The following is a 25,305-nucleotide window of genomic DNA, read 5'->3' on the forward strand; positions in this document are numbered from 1 at the left end:
CAGTCTTTCTTTATCGTTATTCCCCAATAATTTGATAAGCATTTCAACAAAATATTGTGACATGCATTATTTTTCCTGCAATGTTTGTTAATTCTCAAACTTGAAATTGGGTCATTCTTCTTGGAGCATAGGAAAGGATTAGTACTTGCTTCTTACAAAAGCTACAAGCCTATGACTAAATTTTGTCCCCTAGGGAGAGGGGTCAGCGGCACCCAAAAATTTCGGTAAAATTTGCTAGCAAAATATTTTCAAGAAATAGTCAAATAGTAACAGAGGCTCTCGTACTAATTTTTATGAGCATTAATAAAGTTATATTTAATGTAACAGTGCCTCATGAAAGGAGGAAATGATTAGATATTTTAACCGTCGTAATTAATAAAAAAAATTATTTAACATGTGATGGGAGGAAATGTTATGCAAGTAACATGAAGGAAGATATATGCAAAAAAAATTATTTAACATGTGATGGGGTTTCTTTTCCTTTTTTCTAGGAGCATATAGTAGTCACTTTGGAGATTTATTATTAAGGAAAGAAAAATGAAGGAAAGTTTGATACAGTTTTCCAGAAGAATGATAAGACTCCCAAACATTCTAAATGGGCGATTGTATTGCTCTCATCCTTCAGCTTCTTCCCAACCTCCCAATAACAAGCTCTTCGTCGCTGGTATTATTAATCCTCTTTACTCAAATAACTGTAATTTCAACTTAGTTACAGCTCATGTTGCTATTTAATGGGTATATTATATCAGTTTTATCATATTGTGTGAGTACTTACAGGTTTGTCATGGTCTGTGGATGAGAAGTCGCTCAACGATGCATTCTCTACTTTCGGGCAAGTAACAGAAGGTAATATAAATAACGAATGATTGGTATATATATGTTGTAGTCTACCTTTTTGATAAAATGCCCCAATGGTTTAACTCTCTATGAAATGTAACTGCCTTGTGAAATTCTATGCTAAGTACTTTACATGAAGATAAATTCATGTGAAACTTATTGGTTTAGGGAGATTGAGGGTTAAATTATGCGTGTAAAAGATTTTAACATCAACCCAAAATTGCTGTGGGTTGCACAGTTCAGGAACTATATTTTGGTAAGGTAATTTGCACCTGTAGGACTTAATGGCTTTTGCTTCTTCTAATAGACAAGTAGCAACTGTCTTTCATCTTTATTACTGAGGGGATGAAGGCTAGGTACCACAAATGTGTAGAAAGCTGTGGACCAGCGGTCAGCTTATAGAAAAATTAAGATCATGGTATAATTGGATGAACCAAGTGTTATCAAAGGTGTTTTTAAGCCCTAAAGCGAGGCTCAAAACAGGTTGAGCGCTTCGCCTCGCTTAGCGGGCGCTGTAGTGTTGTCCTCAAGGTTCTAAGGCATGCTTTTCCTTGCCAATTAGTGTAATCCTGAAGAGTTGCACTAAACAATTGATATTTCACTTCTATTGTAAAAAAAATTCAATTTCTTTGTCCATATATTTGGTATTCATGCTTATTGATATTACTCTTGGACTACACATACATATTTGTAGTTTTTCTCAATTGCGCCTTTCTTCCTTAACCATGCTTTTTTTGTGCTTTGCGCTTAAAGCCCTAACACACCTTAGAGCATTTTTTGCGCTTTTTGCCTTTGATAACACCGGATGAACCTTAAAAAATTATTAAGAAATCATAATGGATACTAATAAAAAATGAGAGTTAGCAATGATTGTGAACAGACTATACCCTCTGTTTTAAAAGGCAGAATTGGGACTCCCCGGGGCGGAGCACTCGTAAAACGCCCCTGGACTTATGTGTGGGGCTTAGTTCCGTGAGACTTATGCCTTGGCCATCGGGTCTTACGCCCCGGACACGCCCAACGCCCAGCGTACTGGGCTCGCCTAATAGAACTTTATGCAATTCTATGTAACTAACCTTGTAAATTCTCAAATTTGCTTAATAAATCATTGACAATTCAAAATTACTTTTTTCTTTTTCATAAATCTTTAAGTTGAGAGTATTTTATGTCATAATTAAAATAAAAATTATTGCACGTTATCTACTAAGACTGCTATGATAGTTAATTTTTAATAAATCTTTCATTTAAAAGGTATTTATTTATCAACTTTTGTTATGTCTTTACTATATAATAGTCCATAATTTTTTATAATTATTTTTCTAAATATTTTTTTTCATGTTTACAAGATACAATACTTATTAATTTAATAGCTCGGTATTAGCTAGTAACTATTTACAAATAATTAGTTATCATGGTATTGTATGATAAATTATGTGTCGCTTTATTAACTTGTTGAAACTTAAAAATAAATGATGCTAGAGAATCATATTTAAATTATGAATTATGTTTTTACATAAATTCTCTTTCAAATAGAAAGCATATTAAATAAAAGGAGCATTTTAAGAAAAATATCCAATTATAATATCGAAATTCTTTCAAGATTAGGAGATACATATAAGATTTCGTATTGAATACATTGCTTTTGATGTTTGAGTTGCAACGACGTTGCAGCTAATTTGCATATTATGATATATGTCATACTTTTCGTATTATTCATAGTTGAATTATAATTTATAAATATTTTAAATAGATTAATTGTTGTAATTTTTTGATTTTAATGTAATTTTTATAATTATTTTTTATTTTATACTATCTTAAAATTCTTGAAATCAGTAAAATTTTAAGATCCGTGGGACTTACGCCCCATGTCTCAGGACTTACGCCTCGCCTCGTCAGAGGTAAAACGCCTCACCTCACGCCCCCGCCTTTTAAAACATTGACTATACCTGAAAGGTTCAGAGCGAGAAAGTCTTCTTCAGGAAACGCATGAATATGAGGTGGCACTAAAATTAAGACTCTCAAGAGCCCAGCCAACTACAGAAGTAGTGGAATAGCAAATGGTTTATGATTTTCACATTCTTCAAACAAACATGAGGCAGCCATTCACAAGAAATTTTGTTCGTCTTCTACTAACTATCCTTTCTTGATTTACCTTTCTGTGTTGCCTCTGGAGCACAGTTGTTAGAGATTACTCAATTGGAACTCACTCTTGGGTGAGTAGAAACTCACACCCCACAGCGCATTTCGTAATGACGCTCCTGACAAACTTTATCCGCCCTTACTGATCTACTATAGAAAAAATTGACCACCTCATCAATCAATCATGTGCAATCTTGAGAATGTTTTTACAAAGTAGTAGGTATGTAATCACCCCTGATTCTGCTTCACTCAAAGTATAAACCGGAAGAATCAGCTTTTAGAACAAACTCCCCTGGGATGAAGGAGGTTTATTGCAGAGTTCTTAATGGTTAAGTATCAAATTGTTTGACATAGCAGCCACTCAAGTCAGTAACATTGAATTGCATGATATTACTGATTGTCAAGATCTTTTTCTTGTTTCCTTTTCTTTTAACATTCATGCACATTCCCGCATATTTCTGAGTTGAACTTAAATTGCCTGAATATCTGCGTTTTCATGTGTCTAGTAAGAATAATGTATGATAAAGAAACTGGCCGATCAAGAGGCTTTGGGTTTGTTCACTTCTCAAAAGATGAAGAGGCCAACTGTGCAAAAGACGCCATGGACGGAAAGGTGAACTGACGACTATATACTGTGATATTTCAGCCTCCTCAGAATGGCATGGAACTTCCATTTGACGTTATTTTTTCTTTCAGGCATTTCTAGGTCGCCCCTTGAGGGTAAGCTTTGCCCTTGAAAAGGTTCGTGGTGCACCTGTCGTCGTCCCTCGACTTACAGGCGTTGGAAATGGCGATAAATAATTCTGTTTTTTGGAAGTGTCCTGGCATTGAAGAGTGGTTTTCTGCTGCATTTTTTTAGTTAAGTGAATATACCATTTGTTACTGGATCAATGTACTTGAGTACTTCTATGGACACTAAACAAAAGGCACTTGTTGCATTCAAAAGCTACTAGGAAATGAAGCAAGTGCTGAGGTAGTATGGGTTGAAAATCATGTGTTAATTTGAGTTATACTAGTTATACATCCCTAAGATACAATGAGAAAATCTTATGATGCAACCAGGAAATTGTTACTGACTTGTAGCTTTTCTTCTTTTGGTCATCTTGTCGTCTGACAGCGCTAAGATGTTATTATAAATTCGTTAGATACTAATTAGTTGACATAATTTCCTTATTTGTGTGGTAAAGATTAAGTGGGCTGCCATTTGGATTAATCCTTCTATTTTTATTTAGGTTAAACAGGCTGAAGCTGCACTGCTTTCTTTTTTATTGTTAAAAACAATTAGGTGGATAGCTTAATAGAGCCAAAATTTCACGGTATAGCCAGTTTTTAGACTGGTCAATCAAAAATAACCAGCGTTTGACAAGTCAATGAAAAATAGCCACTGTTTTGTTGCAATAGAGACCGGTCCTGTCACGACCCATTTTCCATAATAGGTCATGATGGCGTCTAACACCGTTGTCAGGCCAGCCGATGCGGAATGTGATTAAGTTCTCATTTTACTTTAGCCAAAGACAGTTATACTAGATTTTCGAATTTAAAGATAAGACCAGTAAAGATCATAAAGTGCTAAAATAGCGATACAATCCCAAAATAAATGTCTACTACTGTGTGTGTCAGAACCTGGTGTCACAAGCTACGGGCGATTAGTAGAATATACACAAAAGAATAATACACTATCCTACTGTCTGAATCAGAATAGACAGAAACAAAAAGTACCAGAAAGGACTTCTTCGGCTGCGGATCGGCATGAAAGAGAAGCAGCTCACCGTAGAAGTCCCCAAGCGCGCTCACTGATGCGCACCAGGATGATGTCCAGATCCACCTGCCTCAAATCCTGTACATTTAAGTACAGAAGCGTAGTATGAGTACATAAACCACATGTACTCAGTAAGTATCCCGTCTAATCTCGAAGAAGTAGAGACGAGAGGTCGACTTGATACTTACTGAGGTCAAGATAATATAATAATAAAGTGAGATATACAGCATGAAGAATTTCCAATAACACAAGCTTAAGAGAAGAGTCATATACTCATATTCATGTTCTTGACATAATTAAACTACCAGTTTTCCCTTTTTCATATTAAACAAGTGATCATGTCATATCTACATGTAAGCATATAAATCATGCACAATCATGCCGAGGTCGACGGCCCGCTCCAACAGAAAATAAATTGTGCATTGCCGAGGGTCGAGCGGCACGAACCATAGATGCATCTATTCTCACCGAGGCGATCGGCCCGGTCCATAATCATCAAGAAAATATCAGGAAAGCACATAAGGCTCAATTACATACAAGGGAATTCCTACCAAGACTCAACAAACTCATAAGTTCACTTTTCATTTCCTCAAGTCTCTAGCAAATCATAAATGATCATATTGGCAATTTAAAACAAGAAATATTCCCCAATTAGACATGACGTGGGTCCTAAACTACCCGAACAATTATCATTATAGTAGCTACGCACGGACTCTCGTCACCTAGTACGTACGTAGCCCCCGCATTTAACAACAATTACTCATTTATAATCCTATGGGGACAATTCCCTCTTACAAGGTTAGAAAGGAGACTCACCTCGCTCCAAAGTGCACTTCCAATGTCCAAGAACGAGCCCAAGTCCTTAATTTGCAGCCGAACAATCCCAAACTAATCAAACGAAGTAAGAACTAGTAAATAAAGGCTTACAAGTCGAACTCTAACTATTTAGGCAATTTCACTAGAGATCAGAAATTGTTGAAGAAACAACAAGATCTTTCTTTTGTCCCTTCCAGGCGATCGGAAAATAAAGAAATGGTTAATATATTCAAGATAATTACGTATTTACAAAATACCGTCTCAATTCATCCTATTTCTAACCATTAACACAAGTTTCCTAAATTCCGACCCCGGGCCCACGTGCCCGGATTCCGAGATTTTTCGAAGGAAGTTGTTCTCTATCACCTAAGGATCACAAATATATGATTTCTAGTTCACTACATGGCAAATTCTGTGATAAAACCTTAGTTTTCATTAAACCCTAGGTCTAGCTCAAATCCCTTGATTTTACCTAATTTTTAGTGTTAAATCTACCTAATGTTTATGTATTTGAACTAAAAATGAGTGGGGATTACTTACCTTGCAATGTTATGTTGAAACCTCCTCTTTGGAATCACCAAAATCGCCTAAGTGTTGAGAGTAATGTGGATGAAATGAGTTTGGGTTCGTATTAATGAACCCTTCTGCCCCCAGTTATTTTCGCATATGCGGAAGTATTTCCGCTTCTGCGGAATCCGCTTCTGCGGGATTTGGCCGCTTCTGCGGCTTTTGGGATTTGGGGCTCGACCGCTTCTGCGGTCTGGGGGCCGCATAGGCGGAACCGCTTCTGCGGTCCCTGGGCCGCTTTTGCGGTTTCCCCTGGCCTGCCCCTTCTCTGCTTCTGCGAACTAATGACCGCATCTGCGGTCCCGCTTCTGCGGTCCAAGAACCCCAGATTCGGTTATGACAGAAGCAGCAAGCTTCAGTCATTTTCCAAATTCTAACTTCACTCGAGCCTCGCTCGTTTGACGCTCGGGGCTCCCGTGCCCCGCCCGAATATACCGACAAGTCTGAAATCACGAGGCGGGCCTACTCGAACCCTCGAAACACTCAAAACAACGCTAAATCGAGGAATCAACCCCAAAACCAAATGAATCAAATCATTGAACTTCAAGTTCTTAATTCTCCTCCAACGGGTCAAAACGCCCTTAAACTACTCGGATTGACACCAAATTTTACAGGTAAGTCTTAACTGATATTTCGGACTTGTACCAAGTTTCGGAATCGAAATCCGAACCCGATACCTAGGAAAACAATGATTTCTTAGTTTATTTAAACCTTTGAAACTTTAACTTAACAATTTCACATAAAAATTCATTACTCGGGCTAGGGACCTCGGAATTCGATTCCGGGCATACGCCCAGGTCCCATATTTTCCCACGGACCCTTAGAAATTGTCAAATCACGATTCCGGGTCCGTTTCCCCAAAGTGTTGACCGAAGTCAAACTTGGCCTTTTTAAAGAAACTTAAAGAAGCAGCTAAACTTATTCTTGCTCAAAACTCTTCTAACTTCCGAACCACCCGTCCCCGCAAGTCATGAATTAGCTAAAGAAAGTGTGGGAAGTCTTATTTAAGGGAACGGGGTTCAAAAATGCAAAACGACCGGTCGGGTCGTTACAGGTCCAGCATAATATACTGGAGTTCGGTGCACTTGTGTATGAACTCCAGCATATTATGCTGGATCGGTATACTTTGCTGGCTCCAGTATAATATACTGAAGACTGGAGCATTGGTGCTCCAAACTCCAGTATATTATACTGGACCATTATACTTTCTGGAACTCCAGTATATTATGCTGGAGTTCTAGTGTATTTATGCTGGAACTCCATCATATTATGCTGGAGTTCCAGCATACTATCCTGGAACTTCAGTATAATATGCTGGATTTCAAGTATACTTATGCTGGAACTCCAGCATAATATACTGGAGTATTTTTCGAGTTTTGAACAGTGTTTTCGCTCAGATTTATCTTTACATAAAAAGTGGCTAAATTTCGATTACTTTTGAGATTGGGCTATTTTTGAACGACCAGTTGTAAATCTGGCTATTTTTAAAAATTACCCCTTAATAGAGGGTACCAAATTATGTTTAGCTTTTGTAAATAGCAGGAGCTTCTAAAATTACAATCTGAATTTAAATTTAAATAAAGTTGCTTAGTCAAGCAATATTTTGATTAAATAAACATACCATCTTGCATTGCATTCCTAGACTATTTTGTGCACTGCTAAATATTATAAAACTTGACACCATATTATTTGAAACCCTATTATCTAAAACATTCATGCACATTAATTTGCGAAAAGTAAAATAAATTAATTGACTTATCTATGAATCCTTCACAAACTCCGATCTCTATACGTTTAAAAATAAATATCCTAAATAGAAATCACTAATTAAGAAAAAACTTTCTCTTCTTATTTATGTCACAATCCAAAATCCACTAAGGGTCGTGATGGCGCCGGACACTATTGTCAGGCAAGCCAACACTAAATAACTAGTAACTTCTCGTTTTAAATATTTCTGAATTCACTTCTTTTATACATATAAACAATAAAGAATAAATTTCACTGAATAAATAATGCTATCTTTAACAGTTTCAATACCGACTAATCCCATAGATATCCCAGAACCCGGAGTCACAAGTGCATGTGCTATCTCTAGGAAACACTATAATACATCAACTGCCCGGAATACAAATAGGATAGAAAGTAAATATGGAAATCTGAAAGAGACTCTGCTGGCTGCGGATCGTCTCGAGAAGTGCAGCTCACCTAAGTCTCCGTGTCAGCCATGCTGCTACGCCCACTAGGCCGCTTGAGATGCATGTGCCCGTGCAACAAAAATGCACAGCAAGTGTAGCATGAGTACAAAAATAACGTGTACTCAGTAAGTATCCCGCCTAATCTCGAAGAAGTAGAGACGAGAGGTCGACTTCGACACTTACTAGTGGTCCAATGATGATACATCAATAATATAACAAGTCGAGGGTTTATATGAACATGAATGTAATTCAATAGAGTGAAGCAAGTAAATAATTCTTTCTTTTATGTGAAAAATTTCCAATTTACTTTTTCATCATTTATACATATATTCTCAAGACGGGAAGAAGCAATATCAACTTCAGTAAACTGCAAGGCAAGCAATACAAGCATGCGCAAATCAAGTCGAGGACGTACGGCCCGATCCAACAATATTTAAATTGTGCACTGCTAGAGGGTCGAATGGCGCGAACCATAGATGCATCTATTTAATCTATCGAGGCGTTCGGCTCGTTCCACAGTATATAAACACATTCAAACAGTCAATCAAGAACTCATCAAGGAGCAATTTATCCAAAGAAAAGCCAATTCTCTTTTAACAATTCAAAGAAATGAAGTTTAATCCTTTTTAGAAATTCATTTACTAATTCGATGTGATTTAAGCAATTCAAACTGTCAATAAGATTACAAATATTCCAAGTATAGCATGCTTTTGGGTCCTAGACTACCCGGACTTAAACATAATAGTAGCTACGCACGGACTCTCGTCACCTCGTGCGTACGTAGCCCTCACAAATAGGAGCACATAACTAATTAACTCACCTATGGGGACAATTCCCTCTTACAAGGTTAGAAAGGAGAATTACCTCGCTCCGAAGTTCCATAACCGGCAATCCACGCCCTTCCAAAGACTTAAATCGATGCAAAAATGCTCCAACACTAGCCAATAATTATGTAAACCCATTAATATGAGATCAACTACTCATTATAATCCAATTTATAGAAATTCCTAACCCCGATCGAAAAGTTGACAAAATCGCCCTCGGGCCCACGTGCCCGAATTTCGAAATCTTTCGAAGATAAAGTTTACCCATAACCTCACGAACTCAAATATATAATTTACTCTCAATTCCATGACCAAAATCGTGGTTAAAGTCCAAGAATACGAATTTTCTAGGTTTTCCTCAAACCCCCAAATTTCTACCAAATTACATGCTAAAATTCATACACAATCAATATATTTAACTCAAGATAGGTGGGGTTAGCTTACCTTGTCGTTGATGATGAAAAAACCCCACTTGAAGCTCTCCAAAGTCGCCCACACCAAATGAAAATGGGAGAAAAATAACCATCTCCCGATTTTAAAAGAACACACTGCCTCTAGCCTTTCCGCACCTGCGGCCCTCGCTTCTCGGCGCACGTGTCGCTTCTGCGATCCCAGGCTCAGGGCCAAAAATCGCTTCTCCGGTCTCCTCGACGCAGGTGCGCTCCCGCATCTGCGGTTAAAGTGCCGCACCTGCGGTCCCTGCACCCCTTCGCCCAAACCGCATATGCGACCCCTTGGCCGCTTCTGTGGCTCCGCACATGCGGCCAAAACCTCGCAGGTGCGGTTACACCAGATATCAGCTATCTCCATTCTTCTTCAAACTCCAAAATTGATCCGTTAACCATCCGGAATCCACCCGAGACCCCCGGGACCCCATCCAATCATGCCAACCAGTCCCAAAATACATTACGGACTCGCTCGAGGCCTCAAATCATATCAAACAACGCTAAAATCACGAATCTCACCCCAAATCAAACTTGATGAACTTGAGAAATTCAAACTTCAACCTTCGATGCCGAAACCTATCAAATCACATCCGATTGACCTCAAATTTTGCACTCAAGTGATATTCGACATTACGGACCTACTCCAACTTTCGAAATCGGAATCCGACCCCGATATCAAAAAGTCCATTTCCGATCAAACTTCTCAAAAACCTTTAAACTTCTATCTTTAGCCAAATGACTCCAAAATAACCCACAAACCTCCGAATTCACTTCCGATCGCGCTCCCAACACCAGAATCACCATACGGAGCTATTCCCAGACTCGGAACCCCAAACGGGCATTGATAACACTGAAATGCACCTCAACCCAAACTTATGAAATTCTTCCAAAAATGCTAACTTCCACAATAGGTGCCGAAACGTTCCCGGGTCTTCCAAAACTCGATCCGGACATACGCCCAAGTCCGAAATCATCATACGAACCTATTGGAACCTTCGAATCCTGATTCCGAGGTCGTTTACTCAAAAATCCAATCTCAGTCAATTCTTTCAACTTAAAGCTTCCGAAATGAGAATTCACTTTCCAAATCAACTCCGAACTTCCCGGAGTTCAATTCCGACCATGCGTACAAGTCATAATGCCTGAAGTGAAGCTACTCAGGGCCTCAAACTACTGAACGACGCGCTAGGGCTCCAAACGACAGGTCGGGTCGTTACAATTTATTTTTTTATATTAACGTTTTTGCTTTTCTTCCCTTACAAGTCATAATAAATCCAATTGTAAAGAGACTCGAACTCTCCAACTTTGGCTGAAGAAAGGAATATATACCAAACTCTGCCTCTACATACTAGTACTCTTAGTAGAAGCAGAAGGAGAGAAAGACGAAGAAGCAACAGCAGAAAAAGATGGAAAATCAAGCAAATCTCTCCGCCGATCCACAAAGAGAAGCACTCGTCAATACATTCTGTGAAATCACTTCTGCTTCAAAACCCGAAGCCCTTTTCTTCCTCGAAAGCCACAACTTCGATTTGGATTCCGCCGTCTCCACTTTCTTCGAGAACAATACTCTCCCCGCCGCCGCCGCTGACGAGGATTACAACGATGCCCCTGCTTCCGCCGCCGCTGACCAACGCCGTTCTCCATCGCGCTCCCGATCCCCGTCTCCGCCTCGACCTAGAAACCCTCCTACCTCTAGCGGTGCTGCTGCTGCTGCTGCTGGGCGGAGAACTGGTGGAATTCACACTTTCTCTGATCTGAATCGTCGGCCTGTTACTGGTTCTGGTAGTGACTCCGATGAGCATCAAGAGTATTATACCGGTGGAGAAAAAAGGTATTACTGCTACTGCTGCTGCTACTTTACTATTGGTTTTCTACTGCTTCTTCCATATTTAGTAATAAAGTAATTGTCTTTATGTTATACTTCTGTTTTTGATTAAATATTGGAGAAAGTGTTTGAGTATGATAATTTTGAATTTAGTATTGGAGAAATTTGAGGCAATAATTCGAGGAATATGTGAAAACATCACCTTGACTATGCAATCGGCTACCTGCATCCTCCCCCTTGGTACCGGGTAACTTCACCTACCAATGCTTAGGTGGATTAGAACAAAATCATTTATTTTTTTTGCCTTTGCTAGGATTTGGTTCCTAGTCTTCCATAATCTTCATTCCGCGACCATGCCACACCCTTGGGTACCTTGCATTATGTATCATGAAATCATAATGTTGCATTATATAGTTGCTTATCACTATCAATGTAACATGTTTGTGCTTTGTAACTTTTTGCTCTAAGCCAATGGACCCTTGGCCTATTAGTTAAAGAAGGAGGTGATAAGAGTAAAGAGTTGAGACACCATCAGGTTCAAATTTTGTTGAAGTATGGGGTCGGGTCTAATTTGTGGGTTCAATGTGCTTTTCCTGCTAGCGTGTCCTATATGACATGTTTTCGCCACTTGGTGGTGTAAATATTGGAAATATCCTACCCCCATGGCTTAATCAAGTGTCAAGGTTGAGGGACTACTGGACTAATGACCTTAGGTCACAGGTTTGAGTCCTGCTCCTGCACCATGCGAACTAAGCCTGGTATTTTAAGTGGAGAAGGCTGCGGTTGGTCCTAATGGTTGGGCCCAGACAGATTTCTCGGTCATCAAATAAATAAATAACTATTGGAAGTATTCCTATGATTATGATGTCGTGAGATTCACGATTTAGGTTGAGGTTGGGTTTAAGGGGCTTTATGATTTGTTCATGTATTTAAGTACTTCTAAAAAATTTGGAATATGAAAGATTAAGCATGCGGTTCTCGTTATCAAAAAAATTATACATGCAGTGCTGTATAAGGATTTGTTTCTGGTCCATGAGCATATGGAGATCCTTTTAACTACAGGTTCTCTCTTCATCTTTCACTGTATTACATCATCCAATTTCTTGTTCTGTTGTTGTGAGACGGAGAATGCAAGCATTTTAATTGCGTAGTTCCTGGTTCTTATGATGTTCTGTTACATTGATACACTTGAATACTATTCAGCCTTGTATTGTGGAGATGCAGTGTGCACTTTCATTAGTAATTTGCTGATCAAAGTCTTTTTGTAGTGGAATGCTTGTTCAAGATCCATCTAAAGCAAATAATGTGGATGCAATATTCGATCAAGCTAGACAATATGCAGCTGTTGAAGCACCTCCTGCGTCTTCTGGCTCTAGAAGTTTTTCTGGAACTGCTAGAAGACTTACGGGTGAGACTGTGTCTGCTGCTCCTCAGCCACCTGAGAGTATTACTCATGTTATCACTTTCTGGATCAATGGGTTCACTATAGATGACGGGCCCTTGCGGAGGTTCGATGATCCAGAAAATGCCTCTTTCTTAGAGGTAATGTCAATCTTGATTTTACCTTTTGAATGTTACCTGTAGTTCTTCATCTTTATGGTTTTATATTCACTATACAGATTGTGGTTCTCTTCAGCCAAGTCAACTAAACTTCCGTTTGTTAAAATAGGGTCTCATAAAATTTGCGCCATTCTACTTTTTTAGTTGAACTGAGATGAACCATAACTCAACCAAAGCTTAATCAATTCAACTTCGCATTTTAAAATAGGCTATGTCCAATATTACCTTGTGCAAGAGATAGGTCTTTGGGCACAACTTGGATCTTGCAGTTTCAATAGTCAAAACCTCCATTTTAAACTAGTTAATGTGATGGCATTATTCAGACTATAGAACACAAAAACTTCACAAAAAAGAGATACTTTACACGGAGACCCACTCAAGGGTTTTATTAGGAATTATCATATAGAATGACCTTTGGAGTAGGTAGAGGATTCCTTGTGCTTACTGTTTATCTTGTACAACTCGAAATTTGTTCACTTTTGAAGTATTGTGCATGTGGAAAATTGAAAAAAGAGGCACGTTGTAGGTTCCAAAAAGCAGTCTTTACATTATGCAGGCTTCTCCTACTCCGTCAGCTATATTCCTACTTCCTGTAGCTATGTGTGAGAATTGAATTCATGGTTTCCCTCATAAAAAAGCCTCCGCCAAAACACCCCTTACATTTTGTTTGCTTTCAAGCGCTTCAGACTCAGACCTCTAGTTATACATAAATGTTATAGTCCTAATCGTGGTGTCCAACATACATCCTCAGATTAAAGTTAGTGACTAACTGAAACTCATCTCGGAAAGAGAAATTTTAAATACAAGTAACAAGTAGTGGACTTTAATTGGACACAGACCATTCAAGTGTTATGATGTGTAGAGAAGGTAATCACGTGTATGGTAGTGATATGGAAGAAAGTTTGCAACAATAGTAGTGAATTTCCTTAGTCCATGATCTTTCACCGGAAGGAGCTGAAGAAATAAATTTGAGGGTGTCTTAGGTGCTCCCTAGAAGCATATATCGAGAAGCATTTGTTGTGTCCTAGCCATGTTTAATCATGAAACTGTTTTGCAACTTTCATGTTGGAACATATATGTCGTCTACAATTTTCTCCAATCCCCACATAGGGAAAAGTAAAAACATAATATCCCCAAGTTTAACCCTTTTCTTTTCTTTTGTGTGATGGCTCTGACTAGTTGAACTTAAATCAGTGAATTAAGCTCTTAATTCTTATTCCCTTTTTTTTGGGCAGAGTGCTCTAAATTCTGATATTCTGTATAACCGTTTCACAAGACTTTTTTCTTGTTGGAATTGGATAAATCTCTTATGTAATTTTATGATCTTCTTGTTAGGCAGAACCAACCAATATGAGCTTTGCTTGTTTATGCTTTTGCTTTGTAGTTTTTCTCTGTCTCCAGAGTTGCTCTTAATATTTGGTATCTGTAATTCAGAGTATCCGGAAGTCTGAATGCCCAAAAGAACTTGAGCCAGAAGATAGGAGGACATCTGTGCGAGTTAATCTGACAAGGAGAGAGGAGGACTGCCCTGTACGTCCTTATTCCTCTAATAGCAAAGGGTCTCGATTATGCTGCTAAAAATCTTTGCCCTTCACAGTGGCTCTTCTTTTATTTCTTATTTGGTCTTATTTGCAGGTACCAGAGAAGCGTCGTGCTACATTTCAGGGTGTGGGAAGAACCTTAGGTAGCACCAGCAATGCTGAACAAGTTGAGTCAATTGGTGCTGTCTCATCATTCACCGTAGCTCCAACCCCATCAGTGGGCCTAGTTGTTGATCAATCGCAGCCGTCAACCTCAATTCAACTGAGATTGGCAGATGGTACACGAATGGTTTCTCGGTTTAACTTCCAACACACAATCAGAGATATTCGAGGGTTTATTGATGCATCAAGGCCTGGAGGACCAAGGAGTTATCAACTGCAGACGGTAGGCTTTCCTCCCAAACAACTGTCAGATCTGGACCAGACAATAGAGCAAGCCGGCCTAGCCAATTCAGTTGTAATCCAGAAACTTTAGCTGGTTACACATTTTATGTTATATCTGCTGCAGTTACACCAAGAACCGTGCTGATTTTACCTCTCTACTTAAACTATATACACACTCCTAATCACAAAGTAACTTCCAGGGCTAGCTGATGTTTTTCTTGGAGCCTACTGATGAATTTATATTTTGAAGTTGAGAGGCAATCAGAAATTTCTTTCTACTTTCCATTAGCTAAGTTTTTGTTTATTGCATATTGAGTTGCAAATGTCACCAATACTACATGTTGCTGTGGTAAGATAAATACCTTGGTATACGATATGGCATCAAAATACATACATCTGACGTCCAAACAGCTGCAACTATTAAATATCAGGCAAACCCATTTTTAGATACTGTTATCCATTGTCCTCCGTCATTTGATCAACTCTTATAAGTACTGTAGATCCTCAACTGTAAAATGGATTGGGCTACGCCTTTCACTTAGAAAAAGTATATGAAGAACAAGGAAAAAGAGCAAAAAAGGTATGACAAATTCGATCTAATTTTGTTGAGTTAAACCAATCAATTAAACTATTCTAATTCCGTGATGAAATTGCGGGAGAAATTAAAAAATAGCCAGATTTATAAGTGGCCATTCAAAAATAGCCACAGTTTCAAAAGTAATCGAAATTTAGCCACTTTTCATGTAAAGATAAATCTGAATAAAAACACTATTCAAAATTCGGAAAATACTCCAGCATAATATATTGAAATTCCAATATAATATACTGGAACTCCAGTATAAGATACTGGACTTCCAGTATAATATATCGGTCAAGCATAATATGCTGGAAGTTCATACACAGATGCTCCAATCTCCAATATATTATGCTGGAACTTTCTGCGTGTTGGAGTTCCACCATAATATGCTTGGAAGTTCATACACAGGTGCACCGCTCTCTAGTATATTATGCTGGAACTTTCCGTGTTGCAGCAAAATAGTGGCTATTTCTCAATGAATTTGCAAACGCTGGCTATTTTAATGACCAGTCCGAAAACTGGTTAGCCCGTGCTATTTTTACTAAAATTACGCCTGAGAAGCGTTTATCAAAAATATCTCGTTTCTCTTGTAAGAAATAAAATAAGATTATCAAAATTTTGAGAGAAGTTTATTTGCAAAAACCAAAAATAAAAAATTAATTAACAACTTTGCATCTAATTTCAATATAAAAATGTACATGAAATTGTAGTAAAATAGGCAACCAGCTTTATTGAATGAAAAACATGATTTCAATATCAATTTAGATGGAATAACTGAATATCTTTAGCTCCGGTTAAAGCAATTAGAATTGTCAGTTTGTCATTATTCATCCAACTATGTCCATATTTTCTTAGTAACTAATTTACTAAATGAATAAATAGTTTACTTACCCTTTTTCGTTACTTTTAATTGGTTTTGAATGATCTGCTATTGTAAATCCGTGTATACAAGTCAAACCAAGTTAATTAAGAAAACCTATTCCTAGCGTATTTAGGATTGAGTTGTTAGACTTTCCTACCTATAAAACATATTCCTAGAGTAATTAGGATTGAGTTCCTCTATATAATCTGGAGAAGCTTCGTTCTCTCCCTCACAATCTAACTCTTCTTTTATTATAGAAAAAAAAAACACGGTTAGCGATGGCGCAGCAATCTCCTTCAATCGGCGTGTAATGTCCCACCCTGACTTATACAACTCCTACTTTCGACTCCTTAGTAGTTTTGTTAGAGGAAAGTTGGACGGACCAACTGCTGCTTTAGAGTTGCAGACACTGTTCAAAGGACACGACGATTTGCTATATGGATGTCCTATGTTCTTGTCTTTCCAACAATTCGAAAACAACAATATTGTCGTTGCAGATATGGACAAGTTAAAATCTTGCATTAAATTTTCAGAACATATTGGAGAAACGATTCGCTCATAATCAAGGTGTTATTTCTGCATACTTGAAGATCATCAAGGCTTTGACGAAGAGTGAACTTTCGAATAACGAGGCTTATGATACAATTGCGAAAATCTTTGGTGATGAAAACCAAGATTTGATGGATGAGTTTGCGTCAGTTTTGAAAATTAAGAAGAGGAAAAGGGAGGAAGAGAATGTATCTTCACCAAGTAGTAGTAGTGAAGAAATCAAAGCCAAAAGGCAGAAAACTGCAGAGGAACGAAATATTTACATGCGAATGGAAGATGAGATGTTTGAAATTGACGTTCACTTGTCACGTATGAGAACAACTGTGCAATCTGCAAAGGCTTTAATGAATATCTTGAGGGACTCAACGCAACAGCATCAGATTATTGATATTGTTGACAATTATTTTAGTGATGTGAGTCTCAGTTGCATTAGGAAAGAATACAAAGAACAAAGTTTCTTTGTTATAAAAAGACTGAAGGAAGATCCGAAACATGTTTTGCCCCAAATTTTGTCAAAGTTGAAGTCCAAAAAGAAGGAATTGATTGAGTCCAAAGAGAAGCTGCACAAACGTTGGCGTGAAGCTCATCAGCAGAAACAAAATTCTATGTTAATGACATCATAGGTAGATGTTTGTTATTTTGTTTATCTGAATATTTCTATTCTGGTTTTTTGCCGACGAATGAGTTGTAGATTATGTAATCAATGGATATATCGTGTTTTGGGATTTATCAAAATCACGTTTAATAATTACTGTAATTTTAACTCTACACATCAATTTGATAGTCGTGAATTTTCCATTCTAACTTTTCTTCGTATTTTCATCTTGGCTTTTTTATTTTTCATACTTGTTTTAAAAAAACGTATACCAAGATAGAGGTAAAGTTCTTCATACAATAGGTTTATTATTATTATTATTATCAATTTCCTATTTAAATAATGACTACTTTTTACGCTCTAAATAATTCTTATGAGGAATTTGGTGCAAAGTTGGAAAGCTTCACAGGGTGTTGCAATATGATGAATGTTATTGGCTGATTCCTAAGGTAGCTACTCAACATGATATTTGTTCGCAAGCGGAATTTACATTATCAGATACTTTTTTACTTTCTAAAATGAATATAAAAATTTAAACCAACCTTTTTTTATACAAACAAGTGCGAATTTATATAAACAATCCCAACTTGACGTAATTGTTGTTGTTTAATTATATTTGAGTTTTGATTTGGACTTGTTAGTCAGAGATCCAATTCCAAATGTCATTATTTGACCAAATCTTGTCACTATAATTAAAAATTCAACATGTACTTCATTTTCCAAAAATAGCCAAAAAATTATGTTTAAGAAAGAGTTTATATTTATAAATAGAAATATAAGACAGAAATTTGAAAAATTGCCTTTTTAAAATGTATTTACAATAGCATGCAATTGTTAGCAATTCTTAACCACTCTCCTTGAAACTGCAGTATGATCGCACTTCTTCAATTACAATAGACTATATATTAGACCAAGTAATTACATCATCAGACAAACAAACCAAATTGTGTAATTACTACTCAAATTGCAATCTCAAAGAAAATAATAATATCTTGCATCAATTTAAGTCATTGGAATGGAGAAATTCTGCCTCTCTACTTTCTCAAGGTAGGGATAAGATTTGCGTACACACTAATCTCCTCAGATCCAACTTGTATGATTTTTTTAGCATGCTCGTTCCCCTCTTCCCCCAACTCCCTTCTTTATACATATTCCATAGAAACTGGCGCGCGCACGCACACAAATATCAATTAAGAGAATCAACTAAGTAGCAAAAATAACTTTATTTTCAGACGATGAAGCAAGCTCTCTGGCACTAATTTACAAGCATGTTGTCAGGACAGAGATCAAGAGATCACCATCGGTCGACGAATTCACATGAACATTTAATTGAATTAGATCACAACTCATTTAACCAATTTTAACCAACTCAATATGCATCTGCATATTGCATGCTCCTATGTACCAATTGCTAGCGCATACATGGCCTCGGCGCCCCAACTTCGCTTGAGAGGCTAACCTAGCCTGATCTGAGAAGTGCTAATTCAATTTGTTTGCTATTTAAGATATAGATAGAGCAACTAAATCAATTTGTTTGCTATCTAAGATATAGATAGAGCAAATGCTATAGCGCTATGAAATAAGGACTCCAGATATTGCAACTCGCAAACGGGAAAAGTTCTTATTCGTCAGTACGATTCTTGATCAGCTCTTAGAGGCTTGTCATCATACATCCAGCTTCCCATCTAACCCAGAAATCCTACTTCTACATTTTTCAAGAACAATAAGGGAAGACACAGGAAGAGGAAAGTCATAATTATGAAATAAATGAACATAGAAAAAGACACCTAGACTTAAAATGTTTATGATACTTTTACCACTTAAGATTCATCTTTTGATAGACTCGGCAATATCCAGTTATTACTCATTTAGGCCACACAATTTGCATTCAGTTGACAACCAGTCTAGTGCACAAACTTTTATAAATAGCAAGTTACCACAGTGAATAAAGAAGTGTCTCTGGCTTTTGGAAAAAGGATAGTATTCTCTCAGTGCTAAACAATTTGATAACACATACAACAATGCCAGAGCTAGTACGCAAGAAAATGCGTACCTCCTCATACTGCATCAAGGTCAGCTATTTATCTCTTCCTTCGCTTTGACTCCACCTAGCAATGGGAATACTGACAGTTTAGATTAAATGGTTGCCAACTACAGATAAACTATAATCAAGATTACAAACAAGAGCTAAGATTTCAATGATAGCATTGTCATGATGCATTGTGGGTAGTACATAAGGGTCGAGAGTTCAAATTCAGGCTTTGACAGTGGTGAAGGGCCCTTATCGACCGAGTTTGAAAGTTGAAAATAGCTGATTTCTCAGTTATCAAAAATAAAACGATGCGACTTGAGGCACATAGAAAGATGTACATGGATGCATATGTAGTCTTTTTTAATTCCTATCTACACGTCAGCAGGTAATATTTCAATAAATAGCTCAACATGATTATTCAGCCAATTCCCATGCCCAACTTATCTCTCTTCTCACCCCATATCCGCCTCTCCTTCTAACAGTCAGCCACTCATATTACCCCAATTACCAACCATTTCTATCAAACATTTGCTGTTACAGGACGATAGGAGATTTGAATCAACAACCTGAGAAGTCAATCAACAACCCCCATGTTTACTTGTCCCATTAACAGCCATCCCTCTCCCTACTTTAGGAAAGTATCCACATTTGTCCCTAGTTCTAGGAACGGTTCTTTTTAATTAGGGTTGAAAATTAGCCTAGTTGGCAGTCAAAGAGAAGGGTCCCGGTGCCATGTCGGAACTCTGTTAGTGTTAGGGGCGAATTTGTTTACTTTCTTAACGGTGGGACTGGGACATATTTGGACGGATAGTAGAACTAGTAGAACTAGGGATAAACGTGGATAATTTCCTAAAGTAGAGGGACAAATCTGGCATTTTCCCTACATTAAATGTCACTGTGTAATCTACTCTTCTTCCCTCTTAATTCTTACATAAAATACCATGTAGGAAGGAATATCGACATCAATTACCTCAAACCCAATACCTTAAGAAACTCGAGTCTCATAGTGCACAGGAGCCAAATCTAAAATCAACTTTGACAAGCATTGGTTCAGAACTCTCTGTGCCAAAAGGGTTAGGGGGAGGGAAGACGAGAGATGCGAGGTCTTGCCAACGTGGTTTGCAAGTTCTCAGTGATTCCTTTTCTCCAAAATTATTGACATACAAACTTCCTGAGATCCCTCAGCTATAAAATATTGGATACCCCTTCGACTTTAGAAAAAATATATGAAGAAGGAAGAAGAGTGCACAAATAAGGCATTACACGAAGCAACTCAAGAAATGAATTAAACAACATATAGAACATTCTACAAGTTAATACTTTATTGATATGATAGGTCGAGCCCCATATACGAGTTGCATGCCAAACGTACTTATAAAATATGAATAACCACACCAACAGTACTACGCTAACTGAAAAACTTTTGAAGTAGATATATTTATCTTGTTAATCCCTTCAAAACTGTCCCAGGGTACATTATGGGAATCTCAAGAATCAGAAGGTGAGAATTTGTAGGAAGTGGTAATGAAATGCATGGATTATATGCACCTCAAAACATCATATAACATGATCATCACTTATTGACGACCACTCCTTGAACTTTTGCTGGTGATGTCTAGAGCAGCCTGATATCATTATGACATCAAAAGCTTATTGAAGCCTCACGTTTGAGTTAGAAGTTTACTGCTTAATTAACTCCTCTTATACAAAGCCTACATATTTTATTCTGATAGTGCAAGCTTACAGAGTCTACATATTTTATGCAAATTTAAAGCTGAATAAATGAAAGTAATATGCAACTCTCTAGACAGCATAGAAGCTTAGAACAATATCTAGGAATTCGTCTTTGAGATTTAACCTTTGCAACAATTCTTCCTTTTTTTTTATAAAGACCTCTGCAACAATTTACATCGTTTCCAAAGTACAGTAAAAAAGACGACGACCCAAAAGGCTACTAGAATTTTTTATATCTCCAAATAAGTTATCACACACGTTCTAAAAGAATCAGATACAGTACTCACAAGCTTGATTGAAAACCAAATGACCCATCATCATACAAAAGTAGGGAAGTAGAGTTCCAGAATACTCCTAGATTAATGTAACATGTATTTGCCCAACTTTTTTTTTGAATCATTCCGAATACATTGTCATTTCCTAGAAGAGTACCCCCCCCCCCCCTCCTTTCCCCACCTTATTAGATCCTTCTCCAAGACCTTAACGCTAATAAAAGAAAACCAAATACCTTAACACTAAGAAAACGCGAATACTAAGGGTAACTTCTCTTATGTGAGCATTTCCAGTAACTTAGAGGGTTGAGGTAGGTTCACGGCCACCAGAAAAATAGTCTAGCAATGATAATCCTCTAAATTGAATATACAGGATGATATAGTGGCTAGTTTGAGATTGAGGCATAGTTAATTCACTGATTAAGGTCAGAAAGGAACAACAGATGTTTTGAAGGTTCATCAACTCCAAATCATTCCCTCAAGGCTAGATGTCTTTTGTATCTTTATAGTTGCATTGCCTTTCCCCCTTAGATTCTCCTGACAACTTTTTGAACTTCGCTAGCTCCCTGGTACTAGAATAGTCTTTCTGTAATTGAGCCAATAAGGTCTTTTTTGCTTCCATAACTTTTGTATTATTATGCATCTTCTTGATGCCAGCATTGAAATCTATTATTACTTCATCAAAAAAAATCACTGATTAAGGCAACACGGATGTGATACTAGAGACCTATACTAGTTAAAGTTACAGATATCTCAAACGTTAACTTTATCTCAGCTTTGTACCTACTTTTATAACGTATCTTCATGTCATACCTCATACCCAAGTCCAGCCAAATGACACTTCAAAAGGGAAAGAGGAAATTTTCTTTATGTTGGTAAAACCTAGTGAGATTCTACCCAACCAATGTACTTCTATTGTCAGTGAAAGCAGTTCCTAACACTAAAGGCTATCTTACTACTAAGAGTCAGTATTTTGCTATGTTGCGTGGACACTTCAAAATGTTGTTGCACCCGTGTCAGATCCTTCAAAGTTGTACTACTTTTGGAGGATCCGAAATGCACCCATTGACATTTTCAGAGAGTTCGGGCTACATAGGTATTTTGAGTACTCCCACTTGTTAGCTATGGAGAACCTATCTGAAGTATAACATTGTTCAGCAGGATCTAAGTTCATATTATCCAAGCTGTCACATAGGCCTAAAACTTGCAACATTCTCCATCCTCGGGTCATCCATGTTTTGAACCTATTTCTTTCCTTCGGGGAACTCGACAACGAGAGTGTGAAACCAGCTTAGTTTGATCACTAGTTGTTGATTGTATCAGTAGCTCGGTGTATTAAATGGCAGGTAACATAATGACTTAGGAGATACTCCTTCTCAGGTCCGCTCTTCTCCTTCTTTTACTGTAATAGAATCTGATATATTAGATATATCCAGACTAAATATACAGCCTCTCTACCGTCATTAGGTAGGGGTAAGGTCTGCGTACACTTTACCCTCCCCAGACCCCACTTGTGGGATTTCGCTGGGCTTGTTGTTGTTGTTGTAACCAGACTAAATATGCGCCACTTACTGAGCGCAACCTTCTCCGTCCAGAATGATCCTAACATCAGACTACACATAAGAACATAGTGCAAAAAGTCCACCCATCACCATTACCCTCTCACAAACAACAACAGTCGGTTAATTAACTTGAGACACAACATCTGCAAATAATACTAATACTATCATGTCAAAGGTTACCAAGTGTGTGTAACAGAAATTTTACCTTTGACTCAACAGGTGGTGAAACATGAAATGAGCTCAAGGGACGTTTGCCATCATCTTCTGCGGAACAGTCAGAACACAAGAAATGCTCTAATTTCTTTGCTTCTTCAATGGTCATACCCATACAAGAGGGATGGAACCTGCAATAAAATTGCAAGGAAAAAGAGAAGACTTTCTTATAGACACAGTTATCAGATAATCATAACACGGACAGTTAGACTAAGACAAACAGACTCCACGACAACTCAGACCTCCTAACGTAAAGATGCTGAATAAAGCAGACATTTCACCCAAAGCCAATGAAGGCAATTACAGACATGTGAAGATTTTCATTTTCCCTGATTCACACTCCACACCACACTGATGAAGTTGCTCTTCCTTTCAAGTTCCATGCCATATCAGATAAACAATACAGCCCTGAGTATTGCTTAACCAATGTGGCATTGCTGAACTCATCATAGAGCCTTGAAACCACATGTAACTTTGACATACAAGATTTCTGGCACCATCAGAGCTTTGCATCCAATTCCTAAGATATAAAGACACCAATTGGATCTAGATATTTTAGTCAACCATTTTAAACTTCACGTAAACTTGTCAGGACCCATGTGTTCTCTTCGTGGGCACTTGGGAACAAATCCAGATTCTGGTGGAACTTCCATATGATATAATATTGTATCTATATACCTAATTATGCCCCACAACAATGTTTTCACTTCAGCAATGACATGGACATAGACGGGTACAGTACATATGTATACACGTACGTGGGTGATATCAGCATTCAAACTCAAATTTCTTATTTAAGTTTACCACAACTGGATTTTTAACAAAGGGCAGTCGCAGCTCGAATTTAAATGGATCAGCATTTCATGCTTACATGATACACAAAGGAATTTCATCTAAAAGACTACCTGAAATGCAAGTAAAATATCATAGTCTGCAAAAAGAAATATTTATGTATGTTTGTTGTGCACCTGATTGAAATAGTAAGATAATGTAGATAGTGGACAGTAAAAAGGCAATACAATTATTTAATCCACTCAGAAGATAAAATCTGCATGAATGAACCAACTAAACTTGCCCCATATGCTGATATACGAGAAATTGGGGAAAGATGCAACAATTTATTTGTTTCCCTTTCAAGCTTTGAGTCCTTTGATGTGACTGTACATTTATTTTCCCTTTTTTGCTGCTTTTGATCTAAACTGAAAGTAATTACAAATATAAAGATATCCTTTTATGTTCAACTAGAACATTAAATGGAGCTATGCTTGTTGATTTCCATGCATACAAGCAAAAAAGACATGTTCATGTGTAAAGGGAATAAATTTTTACGATATTGTCAGTTTACCAGTCTTTGCATCCTTCACACTGTACCATCAGATCATCAGGGTTGTAGGGCATCTCACACTTACAATACCTTCAAAATCAAAACATCCCAAAGTATCCAGGTGTTAATAGACACTACGAGCATAACTTTCAAATTCAAACCTAAAAATGCAAAATGTAGCTCTCATGCTCCAGAGCAAAGCTAGTAGAAACTCACACAGCGACGCGGTCAGGAGTAAATCCCCCTGTGGCAGCTTTGTACTCGAACCTACAAAAGTAATCCTCAGGGCCCACATTCTCCAATTTGGTGTAGTTCTTAAAAGAGTGCACTATGCACTTCCCTTCAATGGTATGTGCACTTTGCATATCGAAGTGATCTGATAAGAACAGCTCTTTGGCCCCATGGAATTGTCTGCGACCACCAATAGACTCCTCCGGTCGGTAGTACCATCTGACTTTGACCTTCACATTATTCCGGTGATCGGACTCGAGCTTCTCTACTCTTGCCACGTACGGAGGCTTATCAGAATCAGACGGTCTCATCAACACACAATCACCAGCTGAGAAAGAAAGTTCAGAACAGTTTATCTTTTCAGTCTAATGACATCCAACAATCGAAAACTTAAATAACTGAAAAGGCTATGTGGGGTCCGGGGGAGTTGTGGGGGGGGGGGGGGTTGGAGCGAATGGCTG

The 25,305-nt window shown here is 37.8% G+C and overlaps 3 protein-coding genes across 5 annotated transcripts in view; 2 read left to right on the plus strand and 1 right to left on the minus strand.

Annotated features, from left to right (window-relative positions):
• On the plus strand, positions 166 to 4,077 carry LOC109228695 (glycine-rich RNA-binding protein 4, mitochondrial-like). The gene is made up of 4 exons (XM_019393861.1): positions 166 to 664; positions 778 to 846; positions 3,483 to 3,589; positions 3,673 to 4,077. The coding sequence occupies exons 1-4, from the start codon at positions 538 to 540 to the stop codon at positions 3,775 to 3,777; spliced, it is 408 nt and encodes a 135-aa protein (XP_019249406.1). The 5' UTR covers positions 166 to 537; the 3' UTR covers positions 3,778 to 4,077.
• Positions 10,872 to 15,181, plus strand: LOC109228696 (plant UBX domain-containing protein 4-like). Its single transcript, XM_019393862.1, has 4 exons — positions 10,872 to 11,414; positions 12,677 to 12,950; positions 14,403 to 14,498; positions 14,604 to 15,181. Exons 1-4 carry the CDS (start codon positions 10,990 to 10,992, stop codon positions 14,982 to 14,984), a joined length of 1,176 nt encoding a protein of 391 aa, XP_019249407.1. The 5' UTR covers positions 10,872 to 10,989; the 3' UTR covers positions 14,985 to 15,181.
• Positions 18,331 to 25,305, minus strand: part of LOC109228697 (chromatin remodeling protein EBS-like) — an 8,088-nt gene continuing 1,113 nt past the window's right edge. The window contains exons 2-6 of one of the 3 annotated variants that reach the window (XM_019393864.1): positions 24,830 to 25,172; positions 24,635 to 24,703; positions 23,282 to 23,420; positions 19,530 to 19,584; positions 18,331 to 18,638 (exon numbers count right to left, since the gene is read on the minus strand). In XM_019393864.1, the coding sequence (XP_019249409.1) occupies positions 19,558 to 19,584; positions 23,282 to 23,420; positions 24,635 to 24,703; positions 24,830 to 25,172 (578 nt within the window). In that variant the 3' untranslated portion in view covers positions 18,331 to 18,638; positions 19,530 to 19,557. Of the gene's footprint in view, positions 18,639 to 18,660; positions 19,182 to 19,529; positions 19,585 to 23,281; positions 23,421 to 24,634; positions 24,704 to 24,829; positions 25,173 to 25,305 lie in introns of those variants that run through there. The other 2 variants (XM_019393865.1, XM_019393863.1) reach the window with 2 other exon arrangements.

The sequence above is a fragment of the Nicotiana attenuata genome, chromosome 7 (genome assembly GCF_001879085.1).
Source record: "Nicotiana attenuata strain UT chromosome 7, NIATTr2, whole genome shotgun sequence".
Classification (NCBI taxonomy): domain Eukaryota; kingdom Viridiplantae; phylum Streptophyta; class Magnoliopsida; order Solanales; family Solanaceae; genus Nicotiana; species Nicotiana attenuata.

Excerpts from the sequence above, each read along its gene's own strand:
- LOC109228696 (XM_019393862.1), top strand. The coding sequence starts at position 10,990 with ATGGAAAATCAAGCAAATCTCTCCGCCGATCCACAAAGAGAAGCACTC. Across the intron at positions 12,951-14,402 it reads AAAATGCCTCTTTCTTAGAG|AGTATCCGGAAGTCTGAATG; the intron begins GTAATGTCAATC and ends TCTGTAATTCAG. Across the intron at positions 14,499-14,603 it reads GGAGAGAGGAGGACTGCCCT|GTACCAGAGAAGCGTCGTGC; the intron begins GTACGTCCTTAT and ends TCTTATTTGCAG.
- LOC109228695 (XM_019393861.1), top strand. The coding sequence starts at position 538 with ATGAAGGAAAGTTTGATACAGTTTTCCAGAAGAATGATAAGACTCCCA. Across the intron at positions 847-3,482 it reads TTTCGGGCAAGTAACAGAAG|TAAGAATAATGTATGATAAA; the intron begins GTAATATAAATA and ends TCATGTGTCTAG. Across the intron at positions 3,590-3,672 it reads AAGACGCCATGGACGGAAAG|GCATTTCTAGGTCGCCCCTT; the intron begins GTGAACTGACGA and ends TTTTTCTTTCAG.